Raw genomic sequence first — 16,156 nt, forward strand, 5'->3', positions numbered from 1 at the left:
ACATGATGGCCTGATGAAGACAATCGTCGAGGGACAAGCGGATGGCAAGAACGGAAGACCTCGAATGAAATTTATGGAACAAGTAAAGAGAGATGTGAAAGAGAAGAAATATGCAGGTGTGAAAAGGTTAGCTGATTGGAGAATTGAGTGGAGAGCCACATCAAACCAATCTTCGGATTGCTGACCAGTGATTACGATGAATACACAGAATAACACCTAGTTATTACATTAAGTTCTACTTGCCCACGAGTTTCTGTTGCATCTGGACCTCACCAACTGCCGTCTTCTCCGTCCCTTCCTCCTCCGTGACCAGCTGTGGCAGTGATAAGCCTTTCCCCTCCACTGCCGCACTTTCGCCACTCTTATCATTGCTTCCTCCGTTTGTCACTCCAGCCGATGCCTCCCCCGTGCCCTGCCCCACATCGGCAGTGACCTTGGGTGCGATTGGCCTGAACGCCGGCTTCTTCTGCTTGGCAAAGGCTTTGAGGGCTTCTGGGGCCAGGATCTTCGTGACGAGCATCTCCTTGCCCGTCTTAGGATGCTTCATCTTCACCGTCTTCACCTATTCCAAAGAAATTCACAAGTGACCGTAGGCGGATTTAGGGGAGGGGGGCACGGAGGAACATGCATACCCCCAGATGCTCAAAAATTAGGCAAGATTTTTAACATGGTTATCATTACGTTCGTTTTGTTTTGTATACAGGCGGTCCTCAACTTTCGTACAATTCACACTTTCACACAATAGGGTGGTTTCCTATTATTTTTTTATTGCCTAAATCGAAAGATTATTACTCCTGGAGTACGTATTTCACGCTTTTAGATTTTTAAATGACAATATCTATTTTTCGCGATTAAATGAAAAGTGAAAATTTTCAAGCGAGCGAAAACGCGACGTGTAAGTATGAATGCCGGGAAATCTCTCCGTACGTCGTATTTCTGGTTCCCCCTCCGCCCGGTGAGGTGACCTTGAGGCGAGGCTTAGCGCTGATACGTCGCAGGCTGCTAGCGGGTAGCTGAGTACCCTGCTGGCTGGTAGCGCTTGGCTTAAAAAAGGTTTATTAATACCTTATCAAACGAGGAAAACTTTCCGACCTTGGCCAGTTTTATCATAGGTGATTATTAAGACATGTTCCCCTGAGCTCTGCTCCTGATGCATGCATTGGTAACCTCCGACGATGTATAACTCCTATCTTCTCGTATAGAAACTAGGTCCCTGTGACGTCACATGGAGTGGCATCGCATGGGCGCCAATCTGGCCCTTTTCAAATGAGGATAAAAATGGACCATTGCCATTCGTCTAAACCGGCGTTTCTAAAACGAAATAATTTGTGTATTATGAATACAGTAATGGTGGGTAACGAATCGCAATTATTGCCTTTGGCTTTCTTTGATGAAGGAAACTACCCTATTCGCACTTTCGTACACTCCAAATTGATACCTATCACTTGACTTAGGTACGCTAAATAAGGTAGTTCCCTCCATGAAAGATAAGGAAAGGCATTGATTGCGATTCGTTACCCACCATTAGTGTATTCATAATATAAAAAATTATTTGGTTTTAGAAATACCGGTATAGACAAATGGCAATAGTCAATTTTAACTGCATTTGAAAAAGGCCAGATTGGCACCCATGCGATGCCACTCCACGTGACGTCACAGAGTCCTAGATTATATACGAGTAGATAGGAGTTTTACATCATCTGAGATCACCAATGCATGCATGAGGCACAGAGCTGAGGGAAACATCTCTTAATAATCACCTATTAAATTTGCATATGGTCGGAAAGTTTCCTTCGTTTGATAGGGTATTAATAATCCTATATCATAAATGGGTCACTTTGTTATGTTTTGCATGTAAAAAACTCGATAACTATTCAACATTTTTCTACCATAGGTTGTACGAGCGAATATCTACTTCTTTGCACTCACATTCGAAAATTAACGTAATCATTTGAAATACGGTTATCACTTACGCAAGTACGGATTTACGGAAGTCGAGACATGCGTAACTCGGGGGATGCCTGTACTAAAAAATTTGAGTTGGGTCGTTGGTGTGGAAGTCAGGGAATGCCAGTATCCTAAATTTTAGCAATTCTAGATGCAAAAGTTCATAATTATTTTATGTTTGTTCATTTAATTGATTATTTGGGGATTCAAAAGGATATAAAATTTGATAAAAACTTTAAAATATTTGCATGCGATTATTCGCTTCTCGACACTAAGGGCACGAACCCACACAATGTATGAAATGCATGAAATGGAAAATTTTAACCGTTAATGGCATGCATGTGTATAAAGCTCTGATATATATGAAAGAAAATCTTAATATCTTCCCTAAAAGATGTGTAACTCACAACTATAGCACAAGAAATAAGAACCTCTTATCCTTAAACCAGTGTCGTAACAAAAACCAAATCTTCCCTTCCTAATCTAGGCATTAGGTTATTAAACCACCTACCCATTACAGCTAGAATGACCAGTTTGTCTGCATTTAAGAGGATGACTCACAATTGGCTTGTCTCCCATCCTTTATATTCTGTCGATGAATTTTTTACACACAGTACTGATGACATTGTATTTTGATGTAACCTATATATTGGATTGAATGTGATTCCCTTGTATATTTTTGAACTACTTTTTCCTGACGAGGTCTCAGTATTTCTGAATACTATTGACCAATAAAATTATTATTATTATTCTTTATTTTTCCACAAGATTTACTTGGAGGTCTGCCAGCGTCGGGCCTTGCCAAGACACTGCCTCAAGTTACAATTCATTTAAAAACAATCTAACTGTTCTACATGTATCCAGTATTACAGATTTTTGAATGTTATATATTGTGTTTCTTTTAATTTTTAATCGTTCAATTCCAAAATTAAGTGATGAATGTATTATTCCTGTTGATGATATTACTATGGGGATGATGGTGATCACGTCCTGTTTCCAGACAGTTTTAATTTGCCTTGCGAGGTCTTGATATTCTTGTTTCTTTTCCTCGTATTTCTTCTTAAGGTTGTGGTCAGCCGGAACTGCTATTTCAATTATAAAGGTCTGCTTTTCTTTTTTTTAATCCAGATTATGTCCGGTCTGTTATGCTGAACAGGTTTGTCTGCGTAAATTGTGTTGTCCAAGTATAATTTGTAATTTTCATTTTCCAGCACTGTAGCAGGGGTTAACAGGTAATATGGTTCATGATCCATTTTTAATCCGGTAACATATGCTATTTCTAAATAAATGATTTTGCACAGATTATTGTGTCTTTTGATGTATTCATTACCAACTAAATTCGTACATTCGCTAATTATGTGTTCTATGGTCTCACTCTTTGCATTACATTTACGGCATAGGTCATTTAATATGCTTCTGTCTTTGATTATATATTTCCTATAATTCTTCGTACCAATTACTCTGTCCTGAATAGCTACCATTGTCCCCTCCGTTTCCTTATATAGCTCCCCTCTTCTCGACCAGGCATTTGATAGTGAGGTGTCTACGCATTCCTGATGAAGAAATTTGTGATGTATCCCATGTAACTGCTTGCTTCTCCATGTGTTTTCTAGCTCCTCTATTTTTTCTTCATCTATTGATTCGTCTCTGACATTAAGGTGAAGTGGTGTTGCTTTATCATCATTTTTTATGACTGACTTATAGAGGTTACTCGTTTCGCTTTTTTGGAAGAAGTAATTTCTAAATTTATCTACAATTCTGTAATGTAGGTTCTTAATGCGTATTAAACCTCTACCACCATTTTTTCTTTTTATGTATGACCTTTCGATAGCAGCATTTGGATTATGTGCTTTGTTATTATTATTATTATAGTACCAGTAGGGTACATAAAATAAAACTATACTGTACACAAAACCGGATCATCAAAGCGATTGCTTACAACAAAAAAAATGATAATAACTTGTCAGCGAACTCTGACTCTCACGATACAAATAATTTCTATAAAACACTAAGAATACTACCACTCGAAAAACTTCTAACCTATATTTTAGTAATAGATAATAATTTTTCCAATAATTATAAAACACTGAAAGACAATCTTCATAAAATGGAAAAGAGGAATCTATACCAATATAAAATCTCCAAATGCTTCAATCAATACGGTGAAAAAAATGGTGGTTCCCGTTCCTAAATTGTTTAACAAATTACCTAAATAAATGCATGGTTTAACCACATGTTCGGCAGTCAAAAGTAAACTTTTAAATTATCTACTTGAGGGCTTTAATTTTTAATTTTAAGGCAATATAAGTTTTTTTATCATTTCTTTTATTGTTTTTAGATGTTTTTAACTTCTTGCAAATGAATTATGGAGAACCTGCTGATGAGCCTGTTTTGGCTCAGAAGGTCTCCTAATTGTAAAAATATTTTGTTTAATTCTAAAATATTGTAATATCAGGGTCTTTCTCTTTAATCTTTTCTTGCCCAATAAGTCAAAATATGCGTTGGTTATATAGTGAAAAGCGTGTTAAGAATTTGTAAAGGGAATGTTTTTAATGTATTATATGTATTCTAATATTTGAGATATGTATTTTTAATGTATTGTAATGTGTTTATAAACAATAATAAAAAAATTATTAATATAAAAAAAAATTATTTAAAGCGTGCGACCCGCAACCGACTGATTTCGGTTCGGTACGTGCCGCGACGTTACACCTCCCTCACCTTGGATGGGTCGATGGTCTTGAGCAATGCTTTCAACTCCTCGTTGGTACCGCCAAACACGACCCTCTTTGGCTCCAGGACCTCACCATCCTCACCTGGGCGCTTCACTCCGACAGATTTATTCTCCGTCGACAAGGATTCGGAAGTCTGCAAAAGGAAACGTGGAATTTAGAGATGGGTGGAAACGTGTGAGTACGCCAGACTTCCGATTATCTGGCTACCGTTTATCCAAAAAGGCAAACAGTCAAAAAAATAAATAAAGGAATGCTAGTTTCACGATTTTAATAGAGTTGTGCATAGATTAAAAGTACTTAGAGTAAGTAAAGATGCATCAAGGTTATAATGGAGAGCTATAAAATAAAAATATCATAGTAATACAGAAGATTCCGTTTAATGGGTCCACCGGTTAGTTGGGGCAGCCGCAAATTAATTGGGGCAGATCTTGAAGAACAGAACCCAATAGAGGAATATCCCAGAGTATTCTCCACTTAATTGGGGCAGCATGCCGCTTTATTGGGCTATGAGTCGGCGACATTGACTCTATACTTGCGACGAAATTAAAATTTTTTGTTTTCAGAATACTATTTTTTTATATTTTCCTCTTATTTTTCACAAATGTTCCTACTCTTGCCCATTTTGAAAGCTCTTGTTGTTATACTATCCGCAAGAGGATAGAACTTTTCTTTATTAGGACTTAGTAAAAGACATTCATTCAGCGTCGCCCGAGGCTGTGAAAAATATTATTAACTAAATTGTTATAATTCTTAAAAATGATAAAAAAATAATTAAACTTGCTGATTTATTAGTCAAATTAGTAATTTAATAAACTTATGTTGCATTTTAAACATTCTTTAGTCTTCTTTCTATCATTTCAACGTTTGTTTATGCCTATCTACAGGATAGTTCGCCTAATTGGGACAGCCGCTTAATTGGGGCAAAGTACACAAGTCCCGATATGTCCCAATTAAGCGGAATCCACTGTACTTAGAGTTAGTAAAGATGCATCAAGGGTGTCATGGAGAGCTTTAAAATAAAAATATCATAGTAATAGTAACAAATGAGTAAGACTTATTTTAAATGAGAACACAGAAATGACATTTTAGAAAAATGCAAACAGTCAAGAAACATTACTTCTCACATAAATACAATTTTTATATTTTAACACAAAAAAAACCCAGGTTGGGCAGAATCACAGTACACACAAAAAAAGGATAAAAAACACTCACAGTAAGTACAGTGAGTCCTCGTTTAACGTTGTTGATTCGTTCCTGAAAAACTCGACGTTAAGCGAAACAACGTTAAACGATGCAGTGTTTCCCATAAGAAACAATGTAAAAAATTTAAATTGGTTCCTAGCCATGTTCCTAACAATCCATTTCTTCGTGAAGAATCCAGAATTTCCCGGGCGAGGATCCAAGGAGGCCAATTATCGGAGCCGTAACTTTAAGCAGACTTTGTGACCAATCGGGAGACACCTGAATCAGGCCAAAACGAAAAAAAAGCACGAGGATGAAGGGCGAGTCAATTTTCGTGATGATATGAATTCTTAAACCCGGCGGAAATCGCGAGAAACATTCATTACCGATTATTCACTTCAGCATGATAACGATTCATTCGAAACGAAACGAATTTTCATAACGAAAAGGTTGGGAAGAAGGCATTATTAAATGAAATATAAAAACTAAAAAGAAAGTATTTTAATGGCGAAACATCGATATTTTCAGTAACAGAAGAAATTTTAATTGTAAAAACTCGACCTGCAAACCTAAAACTCGACCGATCTCTCCAGCAGTTGCACCTTCTTCAATTCTTTTAATAATACCAAGTTTTTGTTCTAATATCGCCGTTTTTTCTTCACGTCTGAAGAACTTCCAGGATAGCCACTCTTCTTCGTGGACATTTTTTTCGGTTGGCATCAGAAAAATAAATGGATAATGGGTAAATGAGGCGATAATTATTCGCTCAGACGCATATTTAACATACGCTACCCACACCAACCTTTTCTGTCGAGCGAAAATTACCAATCGCATTAATATAGTAATAATTACTATACATCAGATGCGCTTGCGTCCTATTCGCCATTCATTTTTTTTCGCCGCGCATAATTTGAACAACGTTATCGCGAAGCAATAACGACGTTAAATGATCAAGGGTTTCAATTTTTGGACAACGTTATCGTGAAACAACGTTAAACGGGACGACGTTATACGAGGACACACTGTACAGTGCAACCTCGATATAACGACATCCCACGGTGCACTAATAAACACTCGCTATAGCGAATTGTCGCTTTACCGGAGGTGGAACAAATAATAGCCAATATACCTGTTGCGAAAAGATATACAGGAACAGGAGTGGTGCGGCGACAGATAAACATCTATCCGATAAACGTAAGCATAAATCCAGACGAAAGGCGATGTTTTTTTGCATCACTAAATTTCCTCACTCAAATAACGACTAACTATTCAAACAATTTATAAGCGCCGCACTGAATAAAAATCATGCAAAGCATTGTTTCGTCAATCATTGTATTTATCGAACGACAGTTTACCACATGAATTTGAGACTGAGCACTCCATTAACTTCATTTCTAACAGATCGCTAGAGGTTACAGAGGTTAAGGAGTCTTGATGAAAGTCTTCCGGCGGTAAAACCCTCGCTATGGCGAGAGCCAACACCGAAAGGGTCTCGTAAAAACGAATTTTTTAACACGCTTATTATGGGGTCAATTGACGGTGCATCGGCTATCTCTCGTAATAGCGGATGTGTCGCTATAGCCCGTACTCGCTTTAACGAGGTTCCACTGTAAATACAATTTTTATATTTTAACATTTAAAAAAACCCAGGTTGGGCAGAATTACAGTACACAAAAAAAAAAGGATAAAAAACACTCACAGTACTAAACTACTCATTTCAGTACTAAATTTTCGGTGGCACATTACTACCTTCCTCAGAGTTAGGTAGGAGACTGTAGGTAAAGGATGAAAGATAGCTGAAGGAAGGGAAAATAGTGGGGAGGTAGGGTCCAAAGGGAGGGGGGGAAAGAGTAGGCTGAGGCAATTAAGGTATTATCAGTTAATATTTAATCCGGGAGGAAGAAATGCTTTAAACAGCCATACGTATGTTAATGCGATAAAACTAAGTTTGAGAGGGTGGTCTGTTGGGGGAAGGGAGGCCAAAACTGATACATTGTAACAATCATTGAATCGATGCCGATGAGTGGCCGCAGGGGCGGATCCAGGATTTCTTTCTGGGGGGGGCACAAGCAAGGCCGTATCCAGGATTTTGTTCAGGGGGGGGCACAAGGATATCTCGTAATACAAAACGATCGCAATGATAATGGGACCGTATTAAAAATCTTGTATATTTTTGAGGGTCTGGGGGGGGCACGTGCCCCCGTGCCCCCCCCCCCCTGGATCCGCCTATGAGTGGCCACATGTTTCGCCACCGGGAGGGATGCAGAGTGGGAGGAAGTGCATGATGCCCTGTGGTTGTTGATCCTTAGGTTAAGGGGAGTTGAGGATTTGCCTATATAAAAGGAGGGACAGTGTTGACATTGAATGAGGTAAACTACATTCTTGGAAGTACAAGAGGCCGCAGGGGGTGGATTATATTTATCCTAATTCATCTTACAGCTGAGAATACAGGCATAGAAGTAAGGAAACAATTCATCAGATGCTACATATGGAGTATTTTTCTCGATGGAAGCGAGGCTTGCACGTTGACAGCAGCAGAGAAGTCAAGAGTGGAAGCATTCGATATGTGGTCCTATACATAAGAATGATGAAGATAAAATGGACGGACCGTGTAAGTAACAAGGAAGTGCTAAGAAGAGTGGGAGAAAAGAGAAGTCTTCTTAAATCATCCTTAAAGGGGGGGAGGGGGAAGAGTGTGCTGAGGCAATTAAGGGATTATCGGTTGATATTTAAGCGGGGAGGAAGAAATGCTTTAAATAGCCATTAGTAGTACGTTAAATCAATGGAATTAAGTTTGAGTGGATGGTCTGTGGGGGGAAGGGAGGCCAAAACTGATGCATTGTAACAATCATTGAATTGACACCAATGAGTGACCGCAAGTTTCGCCACCGGGAGGGACGTTAAGTGAGAGGAAGTGCATGATGCCTTAAGAGTTAGCTGCTCTTACATTTGGTTGAAGTAAAAATATTTCTGAAGCAATTTACAATGGAAAAATATTCGATTTTAAAATTGATGAGGGAATTTACATGACTTGAAGTGGATACCTAGCGAGTGTTATTACCTTGAGAGTGATCTTGTCAGTGCCTTCGCCCGGCTTGGCTGTCATCTTGGTGAGCAAGTTGACCATCTCGGAGAGCGTCTTGGGCTCCAATTTCTGCACACCACCCAGCATCTCCACTTTCATCTCCTTTGGCTTGAGAACCTCACCATCTGCAACAAAAAAACATGAACATTACCCCCTCGTTTACAGGCACTTACCATAAACAGTAAAACCTCTTTACATCGTAATGGAGGGGACCGCAATTTGGGCAATTTGATGCATGGAGGTTCACTATAGAGAGGTTTCAGTGATAGGTACCATTTCTTCATATCCTTCGGAAATGAAAGGCACTGCTGTCTTTCAAACCATTATATTTATGCGTTTAAACAAAATTTGATTCTTTAGTGAACATATATTTATTATTTAATAATAACAGAAAGCGAGCGCTACTGCATGATTTTTACCATGATTCGAGAGAAAATAATGTGAACTCTCTTAATTCAACAGTCACTTAAAATGATTAAGATAGTGGATACCTTTTTTCTTCTTTACTGTTAGGCATGATGTCATATGGAACAAAATGGCCATAACTAATGGTTAGCGTGAAAATTACAGCAGCAGGTGGAAGGGAAGAAGGGAAAGGGACAGCCCTAAATGAGGTATATAGGACCATAATTTGTAATGGATGTAAAAGAGAAGAAATACCGTATATGTCTGAATATAGTCTTCATCGACGACAATAGCAGTGACGTAAATCCTTCTCCATTTTTGTATCTTCCCGCATTTGCTTTTCGGCTTCGCTGTGGGGTGCAGTCCAATGAATGCTACTTCTGCTACCAGACACTACAGATGGTGCTCCGAAATGTTCTCTTAATGTTCTGTTTCCATGCCATGCCATTTCGGCTTCGCTATGGAGTGCGGTCCAATGAATGCTACCTCCGCTGCCAGACGCTACAGACCGTGCTCCGAAATGTTCTGTTTCCATGCCATTTCAGTTCATCCTTCGCACCGCCTGGTATGGTTTTTGCCGAGCAGTGAGCGAGCGATTCGTCCTGCGCAGAGTGTTTCCTCTGCAGAGTGTTGAACAAGCGGCTTAGAGACGGAATGCTCCGAGCGTGAATCGTCCACGCTGAATAAGCACGGGGGTTTGGAGGACGACGGAGGCGATCGCCCGGGAGACGCAGCCATGTCAGCCAAGGTGGGGGACAAGGACCCGGAGCTGGACATTGGGGAGCAGCTCTTCTGCGGAGTGTTCAGCGGACCATTGGAGCAGTACGAGGACTTGTTGGAGGCACTGGACGACGACAACGTGAGCCTCAAACAGAGGACTCTCCTCCACATTGCCGTGAAGCTAGGCAAAATCGATTGGGTCGAAGGTCTATTAGGTAATAGCAACACTTAATTTGTGTAATATTTACTACTTTATTTATTTATAACTTAAATCTCGAGTAATGTATAAACGTCAACATGGAAATTGTTGCTGCATTAAGTGTGTTAATATTGGCCTTAGAACTTTGCTTAAAATTTGACAATGCTCAGAAAAAAATGAGGAATTCAATTCAAAGTCTGCAATTTACGTGCAAGCAACAATTATCCATATGCTAAATACATATAAGCAATACATAAGTTGACCGCGAACCAATGCCGCAGGTATGGTCGTAAACCCGGAAAGGAGGGAGCACAACTATTCTCGGAGTCCGAGATAATGCGGAGTCCCATCAGAGAGGGGTCAAAAAAAGTTCCGCAAGACCCTTCTTAACGAATGTCCTCCAAAAATGCTCCCTACCATGAGAAAGAAGAGTCTCTTGGGGCTCAGCACAGCAGTCGTGCTAAGACGAAAACTCTACCGTCTCGTAAGGGTTAATAAACACTTCTATGGCTTGTGTAATATTTCTAAACCGTGCCGCTTGGCTTTCCAGGCCACTGCGCAGACCACTACGCTATCCAGGTTCTCTAATTCCCATGGCAATTATACCGAGGCTCATGGTGCTAGGTGTTAGGCCCTCACGGTCCATCAAGGATGGCAACGCGAGGGAGAAAGGACTTCCAAGAAGCCACAACCAGTTACCTATGCCTAACACCTAGTGCCATGAGTCTCGGTCTAATTGCCATGAGAATTAAAGAACCTGGATAGCGTAGTGGTCTGCGCAGTGGCCTGGAACACCTAAGGTCCGTGGTTCGATTCCCAGTCCAGGGGAATTTTTTCTCATGGCAATTCTCGTATAAATATTTAATTTGCCCAAACATCTGATACGCTTGGTTTTAAGGTTTCCGCAGCGATTAGATGCACGATTGCATTCCATTTTTCAGGTGTACATCTTAATATTTAACTACCGTATATGTCTGAATATAGTCTCCCCCTTTTTTTCCAAAAATGCCTGTGGCAAAAGTAAAGGGGGGGGGACTACATTCAGAGGGGGACTATATTTGGAGAAATACGTTACTTTCGTCTGTCTGTGGACTGTCTTGTGGAGAGAGAAGTGGAGAGTTGCGTCAAACCAATCTTAAGATTGTTGACTGATGATGATGATGTGGGCTGTCTTGAGAGACTTAATTTAATGCACAAGTCTACGGCTAGTATGTGTTCACATAGCTAACAAGCTTTATTAAAGCTTGCACAGAGCCTTCAAGCCAAAATAAGTTTGTCCCAGCAAGTTTGCTAAAAACTTCCCACGACAAGGTTTGTCGTGACAAGCCAATGACAACCCTACGACAAGTTTGCAGCAAGTTTGTGTGCTATCTGGGATACGTTTCCTTGCTCTCCCCTTTTATGATGGTCACGGGTTCGTTAATTCTTTAGTTTCGGGACACAACAAAGTGGGACTTCAGCCGTACCCTCACAATCCAGGAGCAGGTATCCCTACCCCTCGTCTTATATTACTCCTCTTAGCAGTAAGGGTCATTTGATTGTTCATTCAGTCACTTTTCGAAACAAATATTTGTTCTTTTCTCAAAAAAAAATTAACTGAGAATTGAATTCTTTGTCTTTAGAGCAGCAATTACAATTTTTAAACAAAATTCTACCATAAATATTTACTTACATCCCAATTTCAGTATAAATTTTAACATGGAATTTGTTGATGCAACGAATCAGTTAATATTGACTGTGGAGCTTCGTTAAAAATCTGACGATCCTCAGAATAAAACGAGGAATTCAATTCGAAGCCTGCAATGTACGTGCAAGCAACAATTAAGCATGTAGCTAATTCATATGAATAAAGCATGACTGACCTCCAAGCAAAGCTACTTTAGGGTAATAAACCCCGAAAGGAGGGAGCACAACTACTCTCGGAGTCTGAGATACAGCAGAGATTCTGCTGGGAGGGGTCGAAAAAGGCTGGAGCTGAAAGCGTGTAATTATCTGCGAGACCCTTCCTGATGCATGTCCTGCCAAAATGCTCCGTACAGAGGTGACGGAAAAGTCTCTTGAGGATCAGTAAAGCAGTCATGCTAAGGAGAGAACTCCGCCGTCTCGAAAGAGTTACATGGTTCCCACTCAATCTAAATTATAAAATTCATGGTTTTTTCCAGGTTTTCACGGTCTAAATGTCTTTGAATTCACGGATAGTAGATAAACCATTTTTGGCAGAAATATTGACTACTTAACGATCATCAGCTGCACGTCAACTAAAAATTTAACAAATGCGACAGACGCCGTGAATGCTAACGCAGCAATGAAAGTGCAATCTCTTCTGGCGTCACATATCGTTTGCAAAACTCAGCTCCGACTGAAGGTTGTGAGTGGGAAAATAGAGGGACCAGGGTGCCAGGGAAGTTAAGAAGTGTCTGAATTTTCGCAAGTGTCAATAAACATTCCTTACCAGTCTTCCGGCTTTGGTACAGGCTTAAGTTCTATATGTCATCTTGACACACGGACAAATTGGGCTTCAAATATACGTGTTAAGATAAATCCGTGGACGTGTGACTGATCTTGAAATATGATCGAAATATCTTTTTTTTCTTTTAATCAGTCAATCGTGGTTCTACCTACATAAATCAAGTTTGAGAGGTTTTTAAGGTTTTATGAAGAAATTCACAGCTTATTCACGGTTTTAAGGTTTTCAAGGTTGAGTGGGAACCATGAGTTAAGAAATCCTGATTAGTTCCAACTTGAACTTTGTAATAACAAGAGTATACAGCAGACTCCCGATTATCCGGCTGTGGTTTATCCGTGTTGTGGACTACCCATACATGATTTTCACTCTCGCTCAATGTTTTCCACGATCTTTATAAAAAATAAAATCGGACGCGAAATCATTGGAATTACTGCATTAATACGAGGATACACCGGGCTTATCATTTCCATTAGAATCCCCTAAGTGCAACGGAAGTGATCACGTGCTAGCTGCATTCATGGGAGCACCGTGTTCCTGTTATCCATGCCTAGTAGTGCACAACCGCACTCCTTGATCACGGATACACATCCTGCAGCAGTTGCAACCTGGGAAACATGTGCGAGATGCGACTACGTGGCGTGGTGCATGACCCTGTAGATTCCGACGTCCGGCAGTGGTTTTGAAGCATTTGTGCCAGCCACTTTTCTGTATACGTGATCACAAAGCCACGGATGTGTGGTTTGCGAAACCAGTCCATACATGGAGCATTAATAATTCGAGTACAACCATGTTATTGCTGCTAAAAAGGTCGCGAACTGGTGAAGAAAGCTCTCAATGAGTCTGGGAAGCACTCTTATAACAGAGTAACTGCATACATAGTAATAAATTGCTTGTTTTATGTAAATTATGAACATTACAAGTAGGGATGGTTGGATCAGATACCTCGAATCCAAATACCTGCGGATATTGCCCTTCATAGGATACATCGGATCCAAAGTCGTGGAAGACATCGGATCTGGATCGGAAATTTTAAATAATAGCTTCAGTGAATGCAATAAGGGTGGAAAGAGTTCCGATTCTCTCTTCGAATGTGCCGTCGCATGCTATTCTTGTCCTACTCATGAACTGTTTTGGTTGAAAGCTCTCGCAGAGGTTAAGTAGGAGAATATTAGCCGTGGAGAATAAAAAAGGCAAAATATGGCTGGCACATAGTGTGACTCTTCCCGAGAGATTGAACAATCATCGGGGGAGAATCTCAGCGTCAGGAATTTGAAAATGCATTTGGATCCGAAAAAATATCCAATCCGAAAAAATATCCGATCCGAAAGATCCGGCTCTGAGAATCAAGGATCAGATCTGAATCCGGATCCAAAAAAATCCTGGATCCGTCCATCCTAAGAAAAAACTCAAGGAGGAGGGGGGGCGCAAAATATATATTGAGTTGTCTTTACTTTTATCGTAATAAAAAATGATCAAGTCACGGGCAGAGTATGAGAAAATTTGATTTAAATTGATTCATACACATGTAAAAGACAAAGAATTTGGGCTGAGGGGAGCCCTTAGAGGATACAAACCCTAATTACAAGACATTAAAGTGACAGTTTGGGTTATCCGTGTTTCTTGATTATCCGTTCCGTCTCTGCCCATCATTATAGTCTATTCACTATTTATTTTTATTTAATACGTCTAGATCATTTTCCCAATTCTTAAGATATGTTTACATCTTATAACCATGGATAGATTGTGGGGGTTTGCATAATTTACAGCCGTTGAAAAGGCCGCTATCATGAAAAAGAAAGTGAAATAATTCGGGCCGATATATCTGCCCGACGGCAGTAAAAAGGTTATAACAGCGCTTTGTTGTTTTTTTTAATAACTTTCCCAGATGTTAGAGTAAAGTAAATATGTTCTCAGGTTACTATGTAATTGACAACAATAATGTTTATATATGTGAAGTAAATAAATGTTTATGGATTCCTAGTGAAGTCCAGAGTCTAAGTAATTCTATCACAAAGTAAAGTAAAAAACCCAAAACCAGAAAAAAAAATATTTTACTTTTGATTAAAATTTTTCTTCTAATATAAGGGTCGTTAAATAAGTGATTCCCCTTATTTATTTCTCAGAGCAAATGCATTGTTAAGAGTATCATCATAAATACCATGTTTGTTACTGCGCCACTATAAATTTGCAGAAATGCTGTATTTGAGCAATTCCTTAAATAAATAAGTAAATAAATTTATAACTCGAGACGTATCCCGCAAGGAAGCGTAATGGGACCCCTTTTGTTCATCTATATACAGTCCGGTCCGGTGGCAGTAAAAGGTTTAATATTTTAAAAAAATATTGATTAAGAAAATTTGAATCAAATGGAACCAAATGCAATTTCCGGTCTTGGCCACAAAGAAAACTGATGCGTTGACTCTTACGCAACGCAACGCAATCACCTGTTTCCACACATGGGGCACTCGAATAGGTTGAAGTTGTTGTGCTCCTTGAAGTGCTCCTCGAGAAACGCCTTGTCCTGGTACCAGCGAGGGCCGATATACAGGCGGTCCCCGACTTTCGTACACAATGCGTTCCCGAAAACTTGTACGAAAGTCGAACCATTGACTTCCATGCTAATTAGGGGTTACGTTCCAAAAGAGCGGAATATACGTACTAAAACCATTTTCTTTCACGGAATTCATTTCAATTGACTTAATTTTAAAAAATATGTTAATAAAACTCCTCAAATCGTATAATTTCTTTCGAAAATACGCAGAAAATGCAAATAAAAGTTTATAAAACAAGAACTCCGTTGGCTATCGAGTGAAACTTCCTCTTGGCGTTTAAGTTGACATTCCACTTACTACGTTCACTATAAATAAAAGGACATATCAAGAAGCATAACAAAATGTATTTGTTGAACCCGCACTCTCAATACCTTTTAATTTTTACACCAAAATTCGATATTTGGCAGGTGACATTCGTGATCGCGTATATTCCGCATGTTATTCAAAAAAGACAAACGGAATTCGCGTGATAATTCGTGCAATATCGCTGCTGAAGGTTTACATTAATTAAACAGCGCTCAAACGAAAAAACACAATTAGAAATAAGGTCTTACTAGTTTTATTGAAAGCTATTCGATGATGTCTGGTCAACTTCTTTTGAAAAATATTTTCAATGAAGGCTTTCCTCTTCCCTTGATAAAGGAGCCTATAGCAGGCAGTCCCTCTCCCAAATAAATCACCTAGATTAGAGTCAATTACCAACAATTCCCTTCATTTTATATGTTCGTATTATTCGCAAATACTGCCGATACTGCCATTTGAAACAATTGAATGTTGGGATGCGCAATAAACATCGCGGGAATTTTTAAAAAATTACAGACCAACGTCCGAAAGTCCGAATTTAGCGTACGAAAGTCGAGTAAA

The 16,156-nt window shown here is 39.4% G+C and overlaps 1 protein-coding gene across 1 annotated transcript in view; it reads right to left on the reverse strand.

Annotated features, from left to right (window-relative positions):
- Window positions 1–16,156, reverse strand: part of LOC124172810 — a 113,505-nt gene that overhangs the window by 41,352 nt on the left and 55,997 nt on the right. The window contains exons 9-11 of the mRNA XM_046552296.1: window positions 8,926–9,074; window positions 4,669–4,815; window positions 244–562 (exon numbers count right to left, since the gene is read on the reverse strand). Of these exons, the coding sequence (XP_046408252.1) occupies window positions 244–562; window positions 4,669–4,815; window positions 8,926–9,074 (615 nt within the window). The remainder of the gene's footprint in view (window positions 1–243; window positions 563–4,668; window positions 4,816–8,925; window positions 9,075–16,156) is intronic.

Source organism: Ischnura elegans, assembly GCF_921293095.1.
Source record: "Ischnura elegans chromosome 13 unlocalized genomic scaffold, ioIscEleg1.1 SUPER_13_unloc_3, whole genome shotgun sequence".
In the NCBI taxonomy this organism is placed as follows: domain Eukaryota; kingdom Metazoa; phylum Arthropoda; class Insecta; order Odonata; family Coenagrionidae; genus Ischnura; species Ischnura elegans.